This window comes from Vombatus ursinus, unplaced genomic scaffold (genome assembly GCF_900497805.2).
Source record: "Vombatus ursinus unplaced genomic scaffold, bare-nosed wombat genome assembly UNPS02014801.1, whole genome shotgun sequence".
NCBI lineage: Eukaryota > Metazoa > Chordata > Mammalia > Diprotodontia > Vombatidae > Vombatus > Vombatus ursinus.
The window spans coordinates 25560738-25583079 of NW_020954579.1; the positions used below are offsets into that span (position 1 = coordinate 25560738).

A 22342-nucleotide genomic window follows, 5' to 3' on the forward strand; every position below is an offset into this window, starting at 1 on the left:
GTTTTATATATTTAAGCATGAAAATATGCAGAGAATAAATATAAATAAATATAAACTATTTAAATACAAAGTGGTTCAGGAAGTAGGGTACTAGTATTTGGAAGGATCAAGAAAGACTTCATGTAGAGGCAGGTGTTAAGGGAGAAAAGGTATTCTTCAAGGTTACTGTGAAGAGGGCATATATTCTAGGCATAGGGTTGGGAAGGGCAGGGGTCACTACAAAGGCATAGAGAAAGATGGAATATCATGTGCAAGTAAGAGAGAGGATATCAGTTTGAGGCTAGACCACAGAGTGTAAGATAGGAAGTGATATCCAACAAAACTAGAAAGACAGCTTAAGCCTAGTTTGTGGAAGAATTTGATAACAGGGAAGCATTGGAATAGACTGAATGACATGGTCAGATCTATGCTTAAGAAAAATCACTTTAGCAACAGTGTGTAGGAATGACTAGTGAGTCACTGGTGGTAGGGAAATTAGTTAGGAAGCTATTTGAATAACCTAGGCAAGAGGTAACAGGGCTCTGAACTAAGGCAATAGCTGTGTGAGCAGAAAGACGGGATCAGATGTGAGAAGTACAGTGGAAATTGAAATAGTAAAGTTTGGTTAAATATGGGGATACATTAATAGGGGAGAATGAGGAGTCAGAAATAATGCCAGGTTAATAATTGAGGAAACTAGAAAAATAGTGCTTCATTTAATAGAAAGAGGGAAGTCTAGAAGAGAAGGATTGAGTTTAGTTTGGAAATACTGAGTTTAAGGTATCTGCCTGGGAGCTAACCAGGCTGCTGAGAGTGTAGAAATAAAGAAGGCCAAGGACAGAACTAAAGGGGCACTAATGATGGACCTCTAAAAGGATCTGGACTTTCCCAGGTCCCTGGAGTTTGCCTAAGGCACTGGCAAATAATCCTTTTAACTGCCCTTTCACTACGGCCCACAATGTCTTCACCTGGCCCCACCCTAGCCTGTCACTCCTTAATGCCATTTAGACTCCTTCCCTTCTGCTAGGCCCAGGTCTCTGGGGTTCTCCTGGGGCACCCGGCTCTTCCAGGGTCCTTCTCTGTTACCTTCCAGTTACCGCAGACAACTTGGCCACTCCCAGATATTCCCAGAGTCTTTCTGTACAAAAGGTCCACCTTCCCTCTATTTTAAAGTGCTCATATTCCTTAAGAGTCTGGTCAGCTTGTACTGGCATCACAAAGGCTCAGATTCCCTAAGAGTCTGCCCAGTTATCAATACAAGTATCACCAAATAGCACAGATTCTAAAAATCTTGCCCACCTCAATCAGTGTTTTACTAAATCTTGTCTCTGACTGAAAGAAGGCTTGAGTCGAATTCATTCAAGGCAGGACTTGCATTGCCTTTGAATTTTGGGGTTCTCACCAACCCCAGACCTCAACAGAACCACAGGGAACACTACAGTAAGTATGATGAGAAAGCAAAGGAAATAGAGAAGGAACAGTCAGATCGGCTGGAGAACTAGGAGACAATACTGTCACAAAAACCATGTCAGAATATCCATGAGCTGGCAGTGGTTAACAGTGTCAGTGAAGCAGACAAGTAGAAAAGACAAGAACTTAAAGATGACCTCAAGAATTGGCAATTAAGAGATCACTGGTAACTTTGGAAAGGGTAGCTTCAATTGAGTAATAAGGTCAGAAGCTAGCTTGTAGAAATGAGAACAGGAAAGGAAGCTGAGGCACTTACCAAGGAGACCTTTTTCTATCACTGTCCCAGAAAAAGGGAGGAAAGATATGGGATGATAGTCTGAGGAGATGATAGGTTCTAGTGAAGCTATCAAAAAGATAAAGCAGAAAAGGGTGGGATCAAACCACCTGTAATAGAGTTGACTTGGTAATGAAAAGGGTCATTTCTTTATCAGAAACCCAGGGAAAGGAGAATAAGGGAATGAAGTCAAAAAAGCTATGAAGTGAAAAGAAAGAAGAATCTCATGTCAAATGGCATTAATTATTTTTTCCAGTAAAGTAAGATGAATGGTCCTTATATCAGGAAGGAGATAAAGAGTAAGTAAGGGAAGCTTGAGGAGGGAAGAGAAGATTTGGAATAACTCTTGTAAGAAGTAAGATAGATGGAATAACTTTTGTAAGAAGTAAGGGAATGAATGAGAGGCATAAAAGGATTGCCTTGCTATAAAGAGGAGAGGTTGAATAACATGAATTTATAATGTCCCAGTAAGCAAGGTTATAAGACCTCCATCTTCATTCAGGAGTCCATGAGTAGAAGCCATAGGAGGAAGATGGCTGTAGTAATCCAGGGGAGAGGTCTGGTAAGGGATAAGTAGCAATAGGACAAGAGGGTAAGGGATTAAAGAGTAAAGGACAGTATATAGCAGAAATGGCTAATGATAAATAAGTAAAATTAGAGGCAATTGACTGAGAAAGTACTGAGGGTTAGAGGGATTAGAAGTTTTTGATGAGGGTGAAGAATAGGTTTAGGCGGGATAAGGGATAAGGAAGATGCAATGACAGAAGATTATGTTAAAAAGAATGTCAGAGTTCCTAATCAGAGAAGTAGAATACTTGAGTGATGCTGAGATCTACTTTGTGACCATTCTTATGTGAGTTCTACCACGGACTAAGGAAGTAGGTCATGGAATTTAAGGAAACCAGCATGTGGAATAGAGAGTGGAGAGGCAACATGAAAAGTAGAGCCTCAAAGAAAAAAAAGTTGGCCAAAATAAGAAATGGAAAATGAAATATGAGCCATGGAAGAAAAATTTGGAAGGAAAATAAATAGCTTAGAATGGAAGGGGGAAAACCTTACCAAAAGAGCAAACTTCATGAAAAATAAAATGGAGCAATTCAAACTCAATAAATCCAAGAAACAACAAAGACTATAAGAATGAAATTTAAAAAGAAAAATAGGAAAAAAAATCAAGGACAGGTAACAGGGGAAACATTATAGCAAGTTTCTCTAATAAAGAATATAAGGATTCAAATTAACAAGACTAAGAGCTATTCCCCAATAGATAAATGGCCAAAGTATACAAATGGTTTTCAAAACAAGACATCCAACCTTCAAAAATCACATGAAAAAATTCTCCATGAAAATGAAAGCAATTGTGAGGTTCTACCTCACACCCTCACAGTTTGGCAGAGATAACAAAAGAGGAAAATGATAAACGTTGGAGGGGTTGCACAATGAGGCACTTTTGGTTGAGCTGTGTGTTGATAAAGTCCATCTGGAAAGCAATCTGTAACTATGCCACCAAAATGACTGGATAGTGACCACCCTTTGACACAGCTAAACCATTACCAGACCTACATCCCTAACAAGATTAAAAAAAAAAAAAAAAGGACAGGACCCATGTATTCAAAAATATTTATATTTTTAGTAGCCCCAAACTGGAAGCTAAGGTAGTAAACACCTATTACATAATGGCTAAACAAAGTGTGGTATACGAGTGACAAAATATTTTTGTGCCATAAAAAATGATGAAATAGAAAATGTTAGATGAAACTAGAAGACCTCTATAAACCGATACAGAGAAAAGGGAGCAGAAATAGAACAATTTAAACAATGACAACATTATAAAGAAAAACAACTTTGAAAAGAGTTTTTAGAACTCTGATTAATGCAATGATAAACCATGGCATCTAGAGGATTGAAAAAAAGTCACTCATCTTGTGCCAGAGATGATGATGATAACATTTATATAGTATTTTTTTAATGTGTCAAGCACTGCACTAAGCACTTTACAACTATCATATCATTTGATCCTCACAAAAACCCTGGGAGACAGGGGCTTTTATAATGCCCATTTTATAGGTGAGAAAACTGAGAAAAACTGAGGTTAAGTAACTTGCCCTAGGTAACAACACAGCTAAGTATCTAGGGCTAGATTTTAACTCAGGTCTTTCGGATGACAGACTCAGCACTCTATCCATTGCACTGCCTAGCTGTCCCAGAGAGATAATGAGTTTAAAATGCAAAATGAGACATACATTTTTAGACATGGTCAATGTGGGAATTTGTTTTCCCAATGTGAGAGTTTTCTTTTCCTTTCTTTTCTTTTAGTTGTTCAGTTATGATACGTGGGGGCAGTGAGGAGACAATAAATGCTCATAAATTTTTTTAACTTAATAAAATTATTCTGAAAAAGTGCAACTAACCTGAAAAGCAGGTTAAGGAAATGTCATTTAAGAATCATCAGACTCCCTGAAAATTATGACCAAACAAAAATCACAGATACCATTTTTTAACAAATTTTAAAGAAAAACTGCCTGGGTTGATTAGAATTAGAAGGCAAAGTGAATAAATCAAGAATCCAATTGTCACCTTCTGAAAGAAACCTCACACTGAAATAACTAAGGAATGTCATAGCCAATATATAGAGCTGCCAAGTCAAAAATAAAAAAATAAACTGCAATTTGAAAGAGTACAAAGGAATCAGAGTCAGGGTCACAGAAGACTGCTAAAAATACTAAAAGGAGAAAAACAACAACAACTTGCAATAGGATATTACAAAATCAAAATGCAAAGGATTACAACAAAGAACAACTTACCCTGCAAAAAAAGATGGACCTTTAAGAGAAGAGGATATTAAAAGTACTCCAGTTAAAAGAATTACAGCTAGGTAGAAACTTGGAAACACATAACACTGGCCTCAAAGAAAAATGTAAATACATTTTAGTACTTGGAAGGGACAAAATGTTGATGAACTATTTACAATCTAACAAGAAACAAGTCTTCCCCCATTATTTTTAATAGTCATAGAAGGAGTCATGAAAGATAAAAATATGGCCTTAGTAGTTTGTTTTGCTTTGATGCTGTTAAGAGAAAGAAGGAAAGGAAGTAGGAAAGGAATATACTAAGGAAAAAATTAAGAACAGGAGAACTTATTTCTCATAATTGGGTTAGTGAGAAGCAAGTTCACTGAGAACTGGGTAGAGCAAGCAGCAATCTCATGAACTGCAATCTCATCTAAACCAAAGGTCAGTTGAACATATACACTCATTCACACACACATGTATAGCTCACACGTGTGTGCGCAGGCACATACACACACACATACACCTATTTTAAAGAGTGGTATAGAAATATATTAAATTCAAATAGGAAATAGATGAGGACAAAGAGATCAGAGAAAAGTTTAATTCAGAAAAAATAAAGCTTGGGGGGAAAGACACAAAACAAAATTAGACTTTGTAGAATGGATTACAAATGGGGAATTTAAAAGGGGAAAAAGTGAAAAATCAAGTAATTGGAATGTATAGGTGAGGTGAAAGAGAAGAGTCAGCAGAGAGCAAACCACTTAAATTATAGTTATTGGTGTTGATCACATTTCTTCTACCCATTACTTTCCTTTTTGTATAAAGGAGTTGAGGGGGGTAAAGGGTAGTGATGAGGAAGAGCTAAAAAAATTATAAAAGGATATGATAAGAGGGAAATATACAATTAATGATTAAACTCATGAATATAAAGGAGATAAACTCACTCATAAAATGAAGCAGGGTAGCAGAATGAATTAGAAAGCAGAATTCAACAATATATTGTTCCATATGAAATACATTAGAAGCATAAGGATTTATGCAGTTAAAATGAGAGGCAGGAGCAGAATTTATCATGCTTCAGACAAATTTAAAAGAAGTACAAAGAAGTAATCATGGTCTCAGAAAACATGAGTAAAAAGAAACATGTTAAGTGATAGGAAGGGAAAACATGTTTGAAGGCACTATAAATAACGAAATGATATAATTTTTACATATTAAATTTGTATGTGTACATATACAAACATACTCCTAATGGCATAGCACCTAAGTACTTAAAGGAAAAGCTAATTAAATAACAAAGAGAAACAGATAGCAAATCAATAACTAGGAACCTCAATGTTCACCTTTCAGATGTAGACAAATTTAGCAAAATTAAATAAATAAATAAACAAGACCTTAAGAACCTTATATTATTAAGGTCCTCATAAGGACCTTAAAAGAATTTTAGAAAATTTGGATATAAGAGATTTCTGATAGTAATTTAATTAACAGAAACAGTTACATGTATTTCTCAAATGTGTATGTCACCTTTCAAAAACTGACCATGAGCTAGGAAGTAAAAACCTTATAAACAAATACAAAAAAGCCAAAACATCACATATTTACTGCATTGGCCAAAAATGAAATAAAAATATAATCATTAAAAGGTATTTGAATAAGAGATCTGAACTTAATAAAAGACCAATTTAATCCTACTGAATTGGTAGTACAATGAATGAAAAATAGAATTAAAAATCTGAAAATTAAAGAAGCAAAATCAAAAGCAAACAACAAAAACACTGGATTGATATACCAATATTTAGATCATGTAATCAAATAGAAAAGAAAATCAAATATTAGATAACATCATATGACAACTGAAATTAATTGTTCAACTTCTAATTGGTCAGTAAGTAGCTACTATCTCTGTAGGAGTCAATGGGGGATTATACTCTACCATATGTAAAAATTATTTTATTTGCCTTTCCACTTCTATCTTCTTGTATTCCTTCAGAATAGTTAGAACAGTTTACAAATTACTCCAAAGCTTCTTAGAGAAAAGTATGACAAATGAGAAGACAATATTTATGTCCCAATTAGATTTCCATGACCATTTATTAAGATCTGGATTTGTGATAAAACTGCTGGGTTTCTACCACCTGTGTCAGAGACTGTGCTAAGCACTTGACAATTATTAACTCATTTGATCCTCACAATAACTATGGGAGATAGGTGCTATTATTATTCCCATTTTACAGATGACGAAATTGAGGCAAATAGCAATTAAATGACTTACTTGGGGGTCACATAACTAGTAGGTGTCTGAGGCCATATTTGAATTCAGGTCTTCTTAATTTGAGGCCTGGCTCTCTATCCACTGTGCCATCTTGCTGCCATTCAACGGCTGATTTCTCTTTCATAATTATTGTTAAGCCTAGTAACTTTACAGTAAGGAGTCACTCTTATATCTGTGAGCCTTCTTGTTCTCTTTGTAGTAGGCAGACATCAAATTTCTTTTTGAATGTGGGAGCATTCATCAAATAGCACCATAACAAACATTGAAGAAGGTAAAAAGATAGCAAGTTGATTCTTTCACATACCAAGATTAAAACTCGACTGAAATTTTCAGAAAAAATCAAAAGCACAGAGAGAAGGAATTGAAGTAAAGGTGTACACTACTAGACCAATGGCATAACCTATATGTCATTATTCAAAACTTAGCCTTTTAAGGGTTAAACAGGCATTTTAATTAACAGTCATTAATTAGAAAAGTTGTCTGTGAAAAATGCCTAGTCTTATTGGGGGGAAGGTATTGTCTCCTCTACTTTCCCTGCATGACAGAAAGTGAGGAAATCTGTCTCTAACACAGGTATCCTTAACCCTTTTGTCTTTTGGAACCGTTTGGCCTTCTGGTGAAGCCTATGAATCCCTTCTCATGATAATATTTTTGAAAACATAAAATAAAATACAGAGGATCAAAGGAAATAAATTATTTTAAAACACATTTTTTTAAAAAACATTTAATTTTAATATTCATAGCTTGTTTTATACATAGTTGTTTGCATGTTGTCTCTCTATTAGAGTGCGAGTTTCTTGAGAGCAAGGACTATCTTTTGCCTTTCTTACATACACTACACAGTGCCTGGCCCGCATTTGGTGCTTTATAAATGTTTACTCACTGACTAACTGATAGACCCCCATGTTAAAAGCATCTGTTCTAATGATTTAAAATCTTTGTTTCCTTGTTCCAGGTGCTCCTCTCTGTTAGGGGAAAATGTATCTGGATGACCTAGGATGCACGCTTGGGCCATTTGTAGGTGTTTACAGTAGGGAATAAGTGTATATGAAGGTAGGGGGAAGAAAAGATGTTTTCTCACTTCTCTAAAATTATGTGGACTTCCAGTAACTACAATGTTTCCTACTTACTTCCTCTCCTGTCTACTAGAACAAAGAATGGGGAGCTGGGTGGCTCAGTAGGTAGACTGCTGAGCTTACAGTCACCACCTCAGATACTTATTGGCTGTGTTAACATTGAGTAAGTTACTTGATTTGCTTGTCTCATTTTCCTCAACAATAGAATGGGGATAGTAACAGTACCCAGGGTTAGTGTGAGGATCAAATGAGATAATGTTTGTAGGACTCTACTAACCATACTAACTATAAGTGCTAGTTATTAATACTTACAAAACTTGTGATTTGAAATGCTTTTATCTGATGAAAAATTGGTTTTATTATTCTTTCTATAAGCATGTTTAACTACAGGTCACTTGTTCTTTCTTTTATATTCTAACTTTATTTTTTTAATTCTTCTTTTCCACTTAAATTTACTATTGCAGGTAGTGGTGAAATCTAAAAACTTGTGTTTTGTTCCCATTACTGGGTATCTGTTCTAATATTAGAAATCCTAAATCAAAAGGTGAGAGTGGAATTCCCTCTCCTCTTTTTTATGATCACACTTGAAAAAAATAAAAGAAAGAAAATAAAGTCAAACTTTCAGTATCAAAAATAGCAAAGCAAAATTCACAACAAAAGGAGAAGAAATAGAGGAAATTATTAGAAATCATTTTATCCAGCTAAGTGGCAATAAAGTCAATAACTTAAATGAAATAGTAAACATAATAAACTATATTAATAACAAAAGCAAAAATCATCTTTGACAAAATGCAAAACCCTATTTTGTTAAAAATAAAAGCTCAAGAATAAATAGACTCTTCCTTAACATAGTAAGCCAAATCTAAAAAAAGTAAAAACTAGAATGACCTATAATGGAGAAATGCTTGAAGCTTTTCCAGTAAGAACAAGGGAAAAGCAAAGATATCCACTGTTATGTCTAGTCTTTGCTACAGTTCTTGAAATGGTAATTATAGTAGTAAGACAAGAAAAAGAAATTGTGATAATATGCATAGGCAGAGAGCAAACAAATAAAAGCAGAAACAAGAGAATAATAAATACAATAACTACAATAATAAAAATGAAATGATCACTAAAAGGAATGTGATTTCTGAGTAATGAAACAACTAGCAAAAGTCACAGACAAGAATCAATAAATACATACTTCCTCAGGGCTGAGAGGTGGTAGCTTACTAGGACTGTGACGCAAATTGCAAAAGGAATCAACAAAATGTTTTTAAAAACTAATAAATAAATGTCATCTCACATATTTTAAAGATACCTTAAAAGTTTCAACTTTTTATACTAACCCATATTTCTAAATATCTTGAAAATAAAATATGCTATTAGCATACAAATGATTACAATTATGAATTAGGTTGAAAATCTGCAGTTACATATATAAATATCTTCAGAATGTAACTGTATCTTCCAAGAAGAATAATAATTCATCTAATTGTGAAAATAAATCAACTATTTCATCAAACACATGAAGTAAAACTTGAAGTTACTTCTTGTGTACCAATTCTAAAATTCACTGACATTTCTATAATTAAGATTTTTTAAAGTATGTTTGTTGTTTAGTTGTTTTTCAGTTATATCCAACTCTTTGTGAACCCATTTGGGTTTGTTTTTCGATTTTTGTTTGTTTTTTTTTGACTAGGCAATGGGGTTAAGTGACTTGCCCAGGGTCACTAGGGTTTTCTTGATGAAGATATTAGAGTGGTTTGCCATTTCCTTCTCCAGCTCATTTTACAAATGTGGAAACTGAGGCAAACAGGGTTAAGTGTCTTGCCTGGGCAAGAGCTAGGAAGTGTCTGAGGCTGTATTTGAACTCAGGAAGAAGAGATTCCTGACTACAGGCTCAGTGCTCTATCCATTATACCATCTAGCTTCCCAGTATATAGGATCTTACAAGTTCAAATTTCGTCATTCATTGTGGTGTGCGGCTGATTCTGGATTCTTGAAGCATAAGTTCTAGCATATTCTATCATGCTAGTATGGACCTGGCAACAAATTATATCTGCTATCCAAGAAATTGCTTAGACAAATAGAGAGAAGATAATCACCAGTTGGCTGCCCATTAGGTGATGCGTTCTTTGGGCAAGGCAAATCATAAAATAAAGAAACATAAGGACCAAGTTTGGAAGAAACAAGTTCCTCCAAAATCAGTCAACATTCACGAGGAATAAGAAACAAGAGAAGTCAAAGTCTGTAGATTACATAGAAACCATATATATCAAGGATACTTTTTCTTTCTTTTCAAGAAGAGTTCGAAAGGACTTAACACAGTGAATGCTAGCCATTATCATAGAGTGAAATTGAAATATCTTTACAAGAAATTACTAGTTATTGAGTATGCAATCAGACTGTTGACTTGATAGACAGCACAAAATCAATATCAAATTAGAAGGATAAAGATGAGCATAAAATATGACATGCAATTATAATAGCTCCAATCTGACCAATTCAAACAAACTCCTGATCTTGAAAACAGTAAACACAAAAAGGAAAAGATGTCAAAGATATAATATTTCCTAAGTAATTTTAACTCATATAATTAATCTCTTTGAAAAATAGAGAGCCATAGCAGCTAAGGGCAACAAAGATAAAAAAGATGTATTTATTTGCACAATGCAATCACATGGAGGATGATGGAAGATTATAATCAATATGCTCTTTCAAATGGTAAGAAGCGGTAGAAGGAAAAATGAATTTGCAAAGACCTTTGTATGAGACCAAACAAAGCCACATTACTGCAAGATCATTTATGGGTGAAACTCAAAGGAAGATGAAAAAAAAGGTAAAAATAGATTTGTCAAATTTTGGATAATAAATACTTGTATTTTAACATCTCAGTTGTGTATGTACTAAATGAAGAAGTAGAAATGGCAATAAAGGCAAAGATAGGAATTCTTCAAGCCAAGGATTCATAGAGGAGATCCATGATAGAAGAGATATAATTTTGAGAACATATACGAATGGATTTTTAAGATATTCAAAAAAGCTAAGTGGAAAAAATAACACACTATTATCACCAAAAAAAACAACAACAACAATTCCATCAAGACAACATCAAACAACTCTATAAAATCTTTATGTAAATGATTTATATATGTATTAAAGGTATAGTCAAAGTATGAGGACAGGCAGGATTTTCCAAAGGATACAGCAGATAACATCTTCACAGTCACATAAATGACAGAAATATGAGGAGACTACTAGGTCCTACATTATTTACTTCTTGTGGATCATAAAAAAGTGTAGGCTTAAAGGATATACTCCAACGAGATACTGTCCATTCATGTGTCATATTACTGCTGCACAGATGAAACAATGGAGATTATTTTGTTGGATAATACCTTACCATAAGATTTTGAAGTAAAATTTGTATGAATAGAGTTCTTTTATCAAGAGAATGGGAAAGAAACAGGAATACGGGGAATTTTATTTTATAGAATCATTAAAAACAAATTTAGCCATTTATTTGAACCAATACCCTTGCCCCCAAAAGCCTAAACCTATTTATATATTATTGTGTATACTGAATCATGATTTTCAGTTTAAAAGAAAAACAAATCTATTGCCAGCATTCTAGAATTCTTTTTCCTGGAAAGAGAGAATTGTAATTAGATTACAAGCTTAATGAATCTTTGGAGATAGCAATAACTTTCTGCAATTATACCTCATCTAATTTTTACAAACAATAGTGACTACCTTGGTTACAGGAATTAGTCAGTTCCTTGAAGAGTTCATATGTGCAACAGCTACCTAAGGACCTCCCCAACGGGCAGACCTTTACATTTCATATAAAAAACTACATATAAAAGAATATTCACTTCAACTCTAAACTTATAAGAACAAATAATCCCTACAAGTATTAAGTTCCTAAATGACCTTGAGAAGTCACAAGAGCTGTAATTTATGGTTCTTTTATTCAATAAAAGATTACTAGCAGCAGAGGGGCAGCTGAAACCTTTAGATTATACTGTAGTTATTAAGCTCAGAATAAGGATTGGAATACAATATACAATTATGATAGGGAATCAACGCTTCTCAGATTGTTTTTGCAAGTGTTTTTATTTAATTAGTCAATAAAATGAAATTATCATTTCTTAAAGTGATTCTAGCAAATATAATGTACTGTCTTTAGAAATATTAGAGTTACTAAAGAAGGGATTAGGAATTACAACATATTTTGGCTTCTAGTGATCCACAGGTTGGGTTGGAGACTCTTCCTTGAAATTAATTACCTTAGGTAGTTATAAAGACATGGAAATACTCTCAAAATAAAGGAAACAATTAAAATTTAGGGAATGTTAAATCAAAATCAATTATTCTCATCATATGATTAATTTTTCTAAATATATTACAAGTAAAATATGATTTACATATCATATCAACATTAAAATGATTTAAAATAAAGCGAAGAAAACAACTAGTATACATAGTAGTATTATATCATTTTCAATTATTAAAAAAAACAAAGATATGGATTATTATAGCATCCATGATTTTGAAATGTATTCAACAAAAGGGAACCCTATTGATTTCTTGTTTATGGGAGAACATTTCTGCATTTTAATATTTCATTATGATAACAATGAGCTATACATTAGAAAGAAGCTGAATTATGGAAATAAATATTTGTAGTAATATCATCACCCCAACATTAAACAGAATAAAATCATCAAATAAAAATGCCACATTCAAAAAAGATATTCATTTAGTTCTTTGGAACTGGTGGGAGGAATGTACTTAAATAGTGTTTCTCAAAAAGACATTCATTACTATGATAATGAAGCAAAATAGTTAACTAGAAAAACAAATACTTATTTGGAACAAGACAAAGAAAAACAAACTAAATTTCTAGATTTCATACACAGCATGTTTTTGCTCTACATTTCTTTAGAAGAAAAGTCAATAATTTGAGAAAATCTATTTCAGAAATATATTCTATAATTATTTCTTTTTGATTGGTCAGTGGTCAAGCATTTAAGATACATAAACATATGCTTTTCAAAATATAAACTCAAAGAAGCATAATTAGCAATTTCAAGGAAAAGATCCCGAAGTAATATACTCAATGTAAAACCAAAAATATTTTTGGTTTTGAAAGTATAGTATTATATATGCTAATGTTTAAATTGATAACTACTTTGGAGTTTGGTGAAAATGAAGTATTCTCTAATTAACAACCTGCACAGAAAAAAATGATGGACTGAGATTTTGATCAGGAACATCCTTTGTGTACAGCTTCCTGGTATTGTCAGGGTGGGGATAAACAACAATTAAAATATACCAACAAACATGTAAACCATAAGAAAATATAGTTATAAAATATGGTGTTTGAGTAAGCTTTGTGGCTTCTATATTTAATATTTCAATAACAAGAGACACTAATAAGCTGTCAAAAATTTCATTATTATAGAATGAAGGGAGTTAAATCTTATATAATACTTCCAAAGCCTACCATATCTTATAACCACTGAGTGAACCACACCCTAAATAACAGCTACTATACACATACAAAAAGATTTTCTCAAAATTTCAAAAAGATTTTCTCAAAATTTAGTTACTAGAGATTCAACTAGTATCACCTTTACTTACAATGATAAAATGGTAAGTACTTGGAAGCTTATGTACATAACAACTAAATTCCATCTACTAGTTAGCAAATTCAGTGATATAAAATAACCCTGTACTTATTAAACGTCAAACTCCGTCTTGGTATGAAAGACAACAGCATGGTCTGACATAGATGGAGAATCTAAATTTTTTAAGAGTATTTATAAAACTACTAAATAGCAAATTCAAAAAACTAGCATATATTTGACAAAGCCTTTCAATAATTAGTAGCAAAGTATAATATTTACGAATTTATAGCAATGATCACCTGAGTATTTTATTATGATACATAGTAAGTGAAATTACTTCTTTTAAAGTTTGAAAACTATCATGATATAGAAAGATTATTATTTTCCTTTATGGATAAATTTTGGCAGAGATTATGTTTGGGTGGCAGTTATTCAAATTAACTAAAAAGACTATCCAGAATCAAATCAAAGAAAGAAATAACCAATAACCCTGACTTACTCCATTACCGCCTATATTTCCTACGCCCATTCAAAATATTAGGATTTTTATTTAGTGGCACTATTACATTTAAATAACTGTGATACTACTTAAACACAAGTCATAACAAAAAGATAGGGAGATGTTATCGCCAGGGAATTACATCATCTTGGGGGTGGGAAGAAAGGAAAATCTTATTGCGGAGTGAGTACTACGGTGAAATTTCATGGAAAAAAGATTTCTTTAGATGCAGCCTACCACAATGATTCTATATGGAATGAGGCAACAAAATTATTTTCTGTGTTATAATTAATCTTCAATGTTCTTTTATTAATATTCACAGCATAGCTTAACTGGAAGCATATAGGCCTTTGATTAAATACACCCATAAGAAAGTACAATATCAAAAACGTAGCTTCACAATAAGATTATTTTTTCATCACAAAATTTATAAAGATCATTTTCCATGCTGACAGTGCACATTTCATCTATAAGTTTGAAGAGTCAAATGCTACCACAGCTGGGGGTTATTCTGCCAAATGGCTTCCAACAGGGACCACAGAGATGTAAGCTGGAGGGTGGGGGTGGGGTGGGGAGTGTAATCTGTATGTAGGAAAAATAACAACAAACCTGATGGGAAATAACTATTAAATTAAATCATTTTAAATTAATTATCACATAACTAATCTAATCAAATACACAGTACAATGAAAGAAAGCAACACTGAAGAAAAAAGTCAGATATTAAAATAAATGATTTATGGTTACTTGCAGAGATTAAAACAAAAAGCAATGGCTTGACCCAGATGTATTTCATAGGGATTTACTAAGGCTGAAGGGAGGGGTGAGGGATGGATACCTTTAAAAAAATCCATCATGAAAGAAACTGAGACAAGATTATAAATAAGAGGCCAAGTTATAGCGCACCATGGGATGTTTAATCTGGCTACCTGTGGTTTTTGCAGTTAAAGCCTTATTCAGCAACAAAACATGAGAGGGCCGAAAGAGAACAAAAAAATCACATTTATATGTCAGTTTTGCAAATAATCAAACAGCATGAATCAAGAATACTGAAAATACATCTAAACGCTGATGACTTTTTCTTAAAGCACCCGTTTCATCAAATATTATTGATAATTACCTGTGCATCTCGTTTCTTCAACTCTTGAATTTTATTTTCATGCTCCATATTGGCAGCGCGGAGCTGTTTTTCCAGTTTTTCAATTTCCCGTTCATGATCTCGGACTAGGCAGTCCTTCTCTGTATTATGCTGCTGGAATAGGTGCGTCTTCTCCTGTTCATGCTCCCGTTTCAGCTCTACTATCTGATTGGACAATGAAGAGTACAGTTCATCAACAGAACATCCTTGTCGTCATGACAACTCATGTACAGCTTAATTTTTTCCTTAATTTGATCAAGTTGGAAATTTTATTTTTACGTCATTACTACCTCATCTCTAAAGGATTCTTGAATTTGAAGGATTTTAATCGCAATTAATACTCTAATAAGTTAAACAAATTCAGTAAATCTCTGCAAACTGTTGACAAAAAATGGCTCATTATAAAAAAGAAAAATGTCATATATGATATATACTGTCCCATGAATCCTGCTTTTGCTGGTCAGCAGTGATGAAAGCTATAAATAATTAATAGTAGTCAGTATCCTCTTCCAATCACTAAATAGATACATATAAAATACTGCAATGAAATCGGCCAAAGGTTTCTTTATGATTCTCAAATGAAAGCTGAGTTAAATACTCATCTGGATTATGGCATATATAGTTGTCTTTTTAAAATAAAATGATAAAAACAAGACTCTATTATCTCATTATCAGCTATGGTACACCACTATAAATAGATGTATGTGTTCTTGAAGGACACCTGCTGTGCCGCAAGCTTGCGCCATGATTTCATAAAAAGCATTCTATTCTCAGGATCCTTTCCCAGTCCACTCCACACTGGATACTGTGACCTTGGCCAATCTTAGCCTCTCCCTGCTACCCTGAATGGCAGCTCGAGACCAAGGGCCTGGTTGCCGCAGCTTTGATACTAATCCTCCCAGACTGTGCACAATGGCACCCTACCTGGCCTTCAAACTATAGTCAGCCAGGCTGCCTTTGAAGCAGGTGATGAATAGGGGACTGCAGGAAGCCAGCTTCCCCAGTGAACTCCAGGACACACAGCTGCTAAAAACAGTCACTTGGATTTTTCTTCAGTTTTGGTGGATTTCGGGGAAAAATCCGCCATTATCAAGAATGTTATTTTCAATGTGAGAATCTATCTCCTAAAAGGCTAACAGTAGGAGCCTGCTCAAAATCGATCTTGTTTTCCGCAATGAAGTGCCTGACTACCTTATCTTAAAGCTATAGCATTCTTTTCTAGAGGCATATTTCCTGCATTTACTCTTGCTGCTTTGTTCTTTTGAAAATTTTAAAAATCTTATTCCTAAATTCAAATTAGGAATTAGAAATTTTAATTGTCAAGCTATATTTCACAGCTTTCAAAACATTTTTCATTCTAAAATTCCCCAGAAAAGCAGAAAATACCAACATTTATTTAACCCTTTACAAACTGACTATAGTTTTAATAAAAACCATCAACCAAGACAACATGGATGTCTTATTGAACGCCGCAAAAAAAAAAGTACAATAACAATAGTAAAGCTAAGTTATAACAAATTTTGTTGATTTCAACAATTAAAGCTACTAGCATGTATATCAGTCAAAACACTTTCATAATTATGGGTACAAATTAAATTTCTTAATTAAAATACACTACCACCAAAGTTTTATAGCTATGTCCTTTCATATTTGAAACAGATAAATATACATTTTCTTAATACAAACAATTATAAAGTTCATACCAATACTGCTATAAGGCAGAATTTCTTGATATGAATTAAATCTCTGGCCCTTATATTAATAAAAAACATGATTCAGTGAAGTCTTCTGATTTTTACTTCTGGGACAAATTTTCATTTCTGCTCAATCTTACCATTTAAAACTTCTTTTTCCTTTTATTCTTTTTAGAAAATTTTGATGTATTCAAAGAAATTTCTTAAGGCAAATGTTAAAAATAAAATTGTCATTTGGAATAATAGTAAAGTACTATTAAAATCTCTTAAATTTCAAAATAATTGGGACACTGGAAGTAATTTAAGTTTACTAGCTGGCCACTTACAAATTACACAAGAAAATAGCAAATGGTTTACCTATCACCACGAGTAGAAGAACAGTCACAAAGAATAATTAGCATTCCATAATCCATTTTAAAATTATTGTTAATAATGCTGCTTTGTATTTATATAGTAACTTTCTCAAGGGAAATTCTAAGTGTTTTGAGTAGGTATATTTTAACTACATTATCTCCATTTTACCAATGAAAAAACCTAAATTAAAAAAAACTTGTTCTCCTCAAAAAAGGTCAATAATTTGCTTGAGAAGACAGTAAAGTAGTAAAAAAAAAAATACCTACCCAACTATAAATTTCTTTATGTTGTTAGAGTGAATGTTCTCACTAAGAGTTCCCTACAACAATGAAATCACAGATCTGGTACAAAACAAATCTGGTACAAAAAAACAAATCATAGTATATTGGCATGCCTGGAACAATCAGGAAAACTGATGCTGGTTGTGTTTTCCATAATATGAAGACTACTGGTGCAGGTTATGAGGGTAGAGTCAATGGTTTAGCAAGCTGTGTCTGATACTATGACACTGGAGGATAAATTCAAACACCTTGGAGTCTGGGGGATCAGATTCCTAGTTTCCCCATTAGCAGTTAGGAAAGAGTCCTGATCATAAGGAAACTGACCTCATCCTCCCTTCCATTAACACGCTGCTGAAGTACTCAAAATGTGGGTCTATAAAAGTGTTAAAAATGAGAAGTGTCAATCAATCATTAAAAATGTACATAACTTCCAGATTCCTAGAATGGCTCTTCAATCTATAAGTCTTCTAGCCAGTTAAGTAGTGGAATTATTGGTAACATATTCAGGAGCTTTGGATTTCTTGAAGACATCACTGTTTAGTTATCTACAGTAATCGGGAATTCCAGCATAACATATGAGTTTAATCCTATATAGGTCCATAGGAGTAATGAAATATAGGGTATTTATTGAAGATTCTAAGAGGGGTAGCTGAAATGCTATGGAGTTGATCTTAGAGATGATAGTAAAATGACCCATTATATCCCTTGTTATATCATCATGATTTATTTGAGTGTTCCAGAATTCTGATAAAGAATTGCAGTGTGGAAGTTGGGGGGAATGAGGAGAGTTAAAGAATAGGGTTCATATCCATAATTTGGAGGTGGGTGGGAAGGCATTTGCTGAATAGAGAAATGGATATAATAGGAATGGGACAGTTGGTGGCATGGGGATAGAGCACAGGCCCTAGAGTTGGGAGGACCTGAATTCAAATCCAGCCTAAGACACTAGCTATGTAATCCTAGGCAAATCACTTAGCCCCATTTGCCTCAGTTTCCTCATCTGAAATATGAGCTAGAGAAAGAAATGGTAAACCATTCCAAACTATGGCTATAAGCCCTGCTCTTTAACTGCCCTCATTCCCCTAACTTCCATATTACAATTCTTTGGTAGCATTCTGAGCCACCAAAATTCTAAACCATGATTAACGGCATTTACAGATGAACAACTTCAGCTAGGCAAACTTCCATGAGTAGGTTACAAGGTATGCTTGTCTACCTGCCTTAGGCATTTAAGGTTATCTATCTCCTCCAAACCCAAAATCTTAACAGTTGATATAATGGGTCATTTTACTGCTCCTGTGAACCTAAACAGGATTAAACTCATATGTTATGCTGGAATTCCTGATTACTGTAGACAACTGAACAGTTTGATACCTTCAAGAAATCCAGAGCTCTTGAATATGTTACCAACAATTCCATTACTTAATTGGCTAGAAGGATTATAGATTGAAGAAACATTCTAGGAATTTGACAGCCAGGTGAAACCATGAATAGAGAGCCAGGCCTGGAGTCAGGAAGACTCATCTTCTTGAGTTCAAATCTGGCCTCAGATATTTCGTAGCTATGTGGCCTTGAACAAGACATTTAATCCTATTTGCCTCAACTCCTCACCTGTAAAATGAGCTGGAGAAGGAAGTGGCAAACCATTCCAGTATCTCTGCCAAAAAAACTCCAAATGAGATCATGAAGAGTCAAACACAACTAAAAAACTAAACTAAAAAAAAAATGGGAATATTGCTGTATGAAAGAGGATCAAAGAATTATCTTAATGATAGGCAGAATGGCAGCAGAGGTACTATTCAAATGGACATCTGGTATGATTGGGTTATTGACCCATTTATAAATGGCAGGTGGGAAAAGGCCTTATTATCTTTATTGGGAAGTTGAAAGGATCATTCTACTTGTGATGCCCAACTGGAAATTATCTCACTAAGGAGTCCATGGAGCAAGAAGAATTGTCTTGATAGCAGTAGGGGTAATTGGACATAGTAGTAAATGTATCACATTCTTGTGGTTATGCACCATTGCCAAGAACATAATGCATTTCTGACCTTGGGGCTAGCCTACGATGACATCCAAGTTCTTGTGAGACAACAGCCTCCTTGAAGTGGAGGCTGCAGAAGTCATTCAAACTTGCTGGTTCTTTTCTTTTACCTAGAAGAGACCTCACACCGGGGTATAAATTGGTAGTTGTCCCATTCACTTACAAAATATCTTGAGCCACCAGAATTTCTAGCTAATCAGGCATAATGCTGAAAGAATCCACATGCTTTAAAAGGAAAGTTAATTATGACACAAAGTATTTGGATTCAGGCATTCCTCACAGGAATGTAAATCAAGATCCAGCACCAAGGAAGATATTAGAAAAAAAGTGGCCTTCTCTACATAGAGGATAAGGCTACCCTGTGAGACAAATATGCATTCTCAGGGAAAGTTCGAAGGAATGGACTAAGCTCGTGTCATGTAGAATAAGAATAAAATTGACAAAAGATAAAGAAAAAGGCTACAGTCTACAAAAAAAGTTGATACCATGCAACAGGTGGCGTGAATCTGAAGGAAAGTAACAAAAATGTCTGGATGTCTAAATTGGTAATGTACATTAGTAATTTAGAAAAATATAAAAGTAAAAGTTCACAATTTAAGGATATTTTTAGATTTTATCCACAGATATCTTCACATTTCTCAATGAAGAAGGAAATACCAAAACTATGCCACATCAGATCAGTCACAAAAATTCCAGTTGTATTTCAGTTATGTCAACGAATCACTAGCTGACCCTTAGAGAATCATTCATTTCTTTTTGCTTTAATTTCCTTTTGCTCTCCAATGAACCCTGACCTTGTAGATGTGTGTAATCCAATTACCCTTGAAGTTATGTTGCTAGGAGTCTCATAGTTCTAGTAGAGGTTTCCCACAGCCAATAGGACAAAGGTCTTCATACTAAAATAAGACTAGCTTCAAACTAGTGAAGACAGTAAGACCAGAAACACCATAGCAGAATAGCATCTGCTAAGAGCAGTGGACAAACTGTGGCAGTGGCAGCTTTACATGACAAAATGGAAGTAAATACAACTAGCAGATGTGCTAGCACTGTGTGGCTCACAAACACACATTAATATATCTTTTTGTTTGATTAGCATGTAATGTTATAAGAGGATATAGGGTGGTGCTCACATTCCTCCATTTTAATTCTTCCATCTCTGAAGCCATCACCTTAGCTCAGGCCTTCATCACCTTACAATGGCCTCCTAATTGGTTTCTTTGCCTCAAGTCTCTCACCACACTAAGCCAACTTCTACACAGTTGTCAAAATGATTTTGCTTAAGCGCAGATGTAATCATGCCACTTCTCATTTCAATAAACTTTAGTGTTACTCCTTTGTCTATAGGATAAAATATAATTTTCTTTTTAGCTTTTAAAGCTCTTAACAACCTGGCCCCATTATATATCACTCCCATTCTAGTACTCTGTGCTGTAGCCAAACTGGCCTTTAAATTTTTTTCTTTTATTATCATTATGACTTTAACAAGTATCAACATAAAACATCTGTATATAAAGGATAGAAAACAAAAGATTGTATATCATAAAATATTATATACAGATTTTTTAAAGTATATATTGAATTTAATACAGTAATTTCAACAGTCTTTCTATAGCCCCTTTACAATTTCAGTCTGTTATCTTCCATTTATTTTTTTAAAAAAAATTTATGTATTTTCAGCATTCTTTTTTTAAGTTTTTTGTTTTTTTTATTTTTTTTCAAGTGAGGCAATTGGGGTTAAGTGACTTGACCAGTCACGCAGCTAGTGAATGTTATGTATCTAGTGAGTCTTATATATCTGAGGCTAGATTTGAACTCAGGTCCTCCCGACTGCAGGGCCAGTGCTCTATCCACTGTGCAACCTAGCTGCCTCCTCTTTTTTTAGATTTTTAAATTTATTTAAACTTAAGTATAAAATAAGAAAAAAAAAACATTGCCATGTACACAGCAGAACACAAGAAAGGATTCAACAGAAATCAATAAATTTCCATTTCAAGAAAACCTATATAATAAAGACTACACATTGTTTTCAAAACTCTCCGGCTTTTCTTTGCTTCCTTGTAGGTTTTCTTTTGTTCTATGATATGCACTTTTTACTTTATTTGCTTCTCTTCCCTCACTGCCCCCCCCCCAAGAAGGCTACAATTAAGTAAGGATGTATGTGTGCATGTATGTGTCCACACACATACATATATAGATACCTATAAACATACACATATATGCACACATACACTCATACACATACCTGTAAGACCATACTGTCCTTATTTCTACTTGTCAAAGTCTGTCCATGTTTTTCTAAATCAACTAACTCATCGTTTCCTATACCACAGCAATATTCCAACCCAATCTCATTCTATCTGAGAGATTGTCCATGAGTTTTTTTCCCCAATTTTCTGCTTCCTTCTATTCTTGACTACCGAGGTTTTAATTATACAAGACAATTTTAATTTAAAATAATCAAAATTATCCTTTTTATACTTGAACAATGCTCTCATCTTATAATATGGTTTAAGGTCTGATACTACTGGATCTGCTTCCTTTACATCTTTTTTCCCTGGTTTCTTTGAAGTTCCTGACCTTTTTTTTCTTGTAAATGAACTTTATTGTTATGTTTTCTAACTCAGCAGGATAATTTTTTAGTATTTTAATTGAGATGGCATTAAATAAATAGATTAGTTAGGTAAAATTGCCATTTTTTTTATTATATTGGCTTTACCTTCCCATGAACGATAAATATTACTTCAATTATTTAGATCTGACTTCGTCTGTATAAAAAATGTTTTATGTTTATGTTCATATAGTTCCTGTGTCTGTTTTGGTAGGAATACTCTCATGTATTTTATGCCATCTAGTTT

The 22342-nt window shown here is 33.7% G+C and overlaps 1 protein-coding gene across 6 annotated transcripts in view; it reads right to left on the bottom strand.

The window, feature by feature from the left end:
* CEP112 (centrosomal protein 112) overlaps nt 1-22342 on the bottom strand; it is a 496208-nt gene that overhangs the window by 272830 nt on the left and 201036 nt on the right. For all 6 annotated transcript variants that reach the window (XM_027873031.1, XM_027873032.1, XM_027873026.1 and 3 more), the window contains exon 20: nt 15097-15279. In XM_027873031.1, the coding sequence (XP_027728832.1) occupies nt 15097-15279 (183 nt within the window). The remainder of the gene's footprint in view (nt 1-15096; nt 15280-22342) is intronic.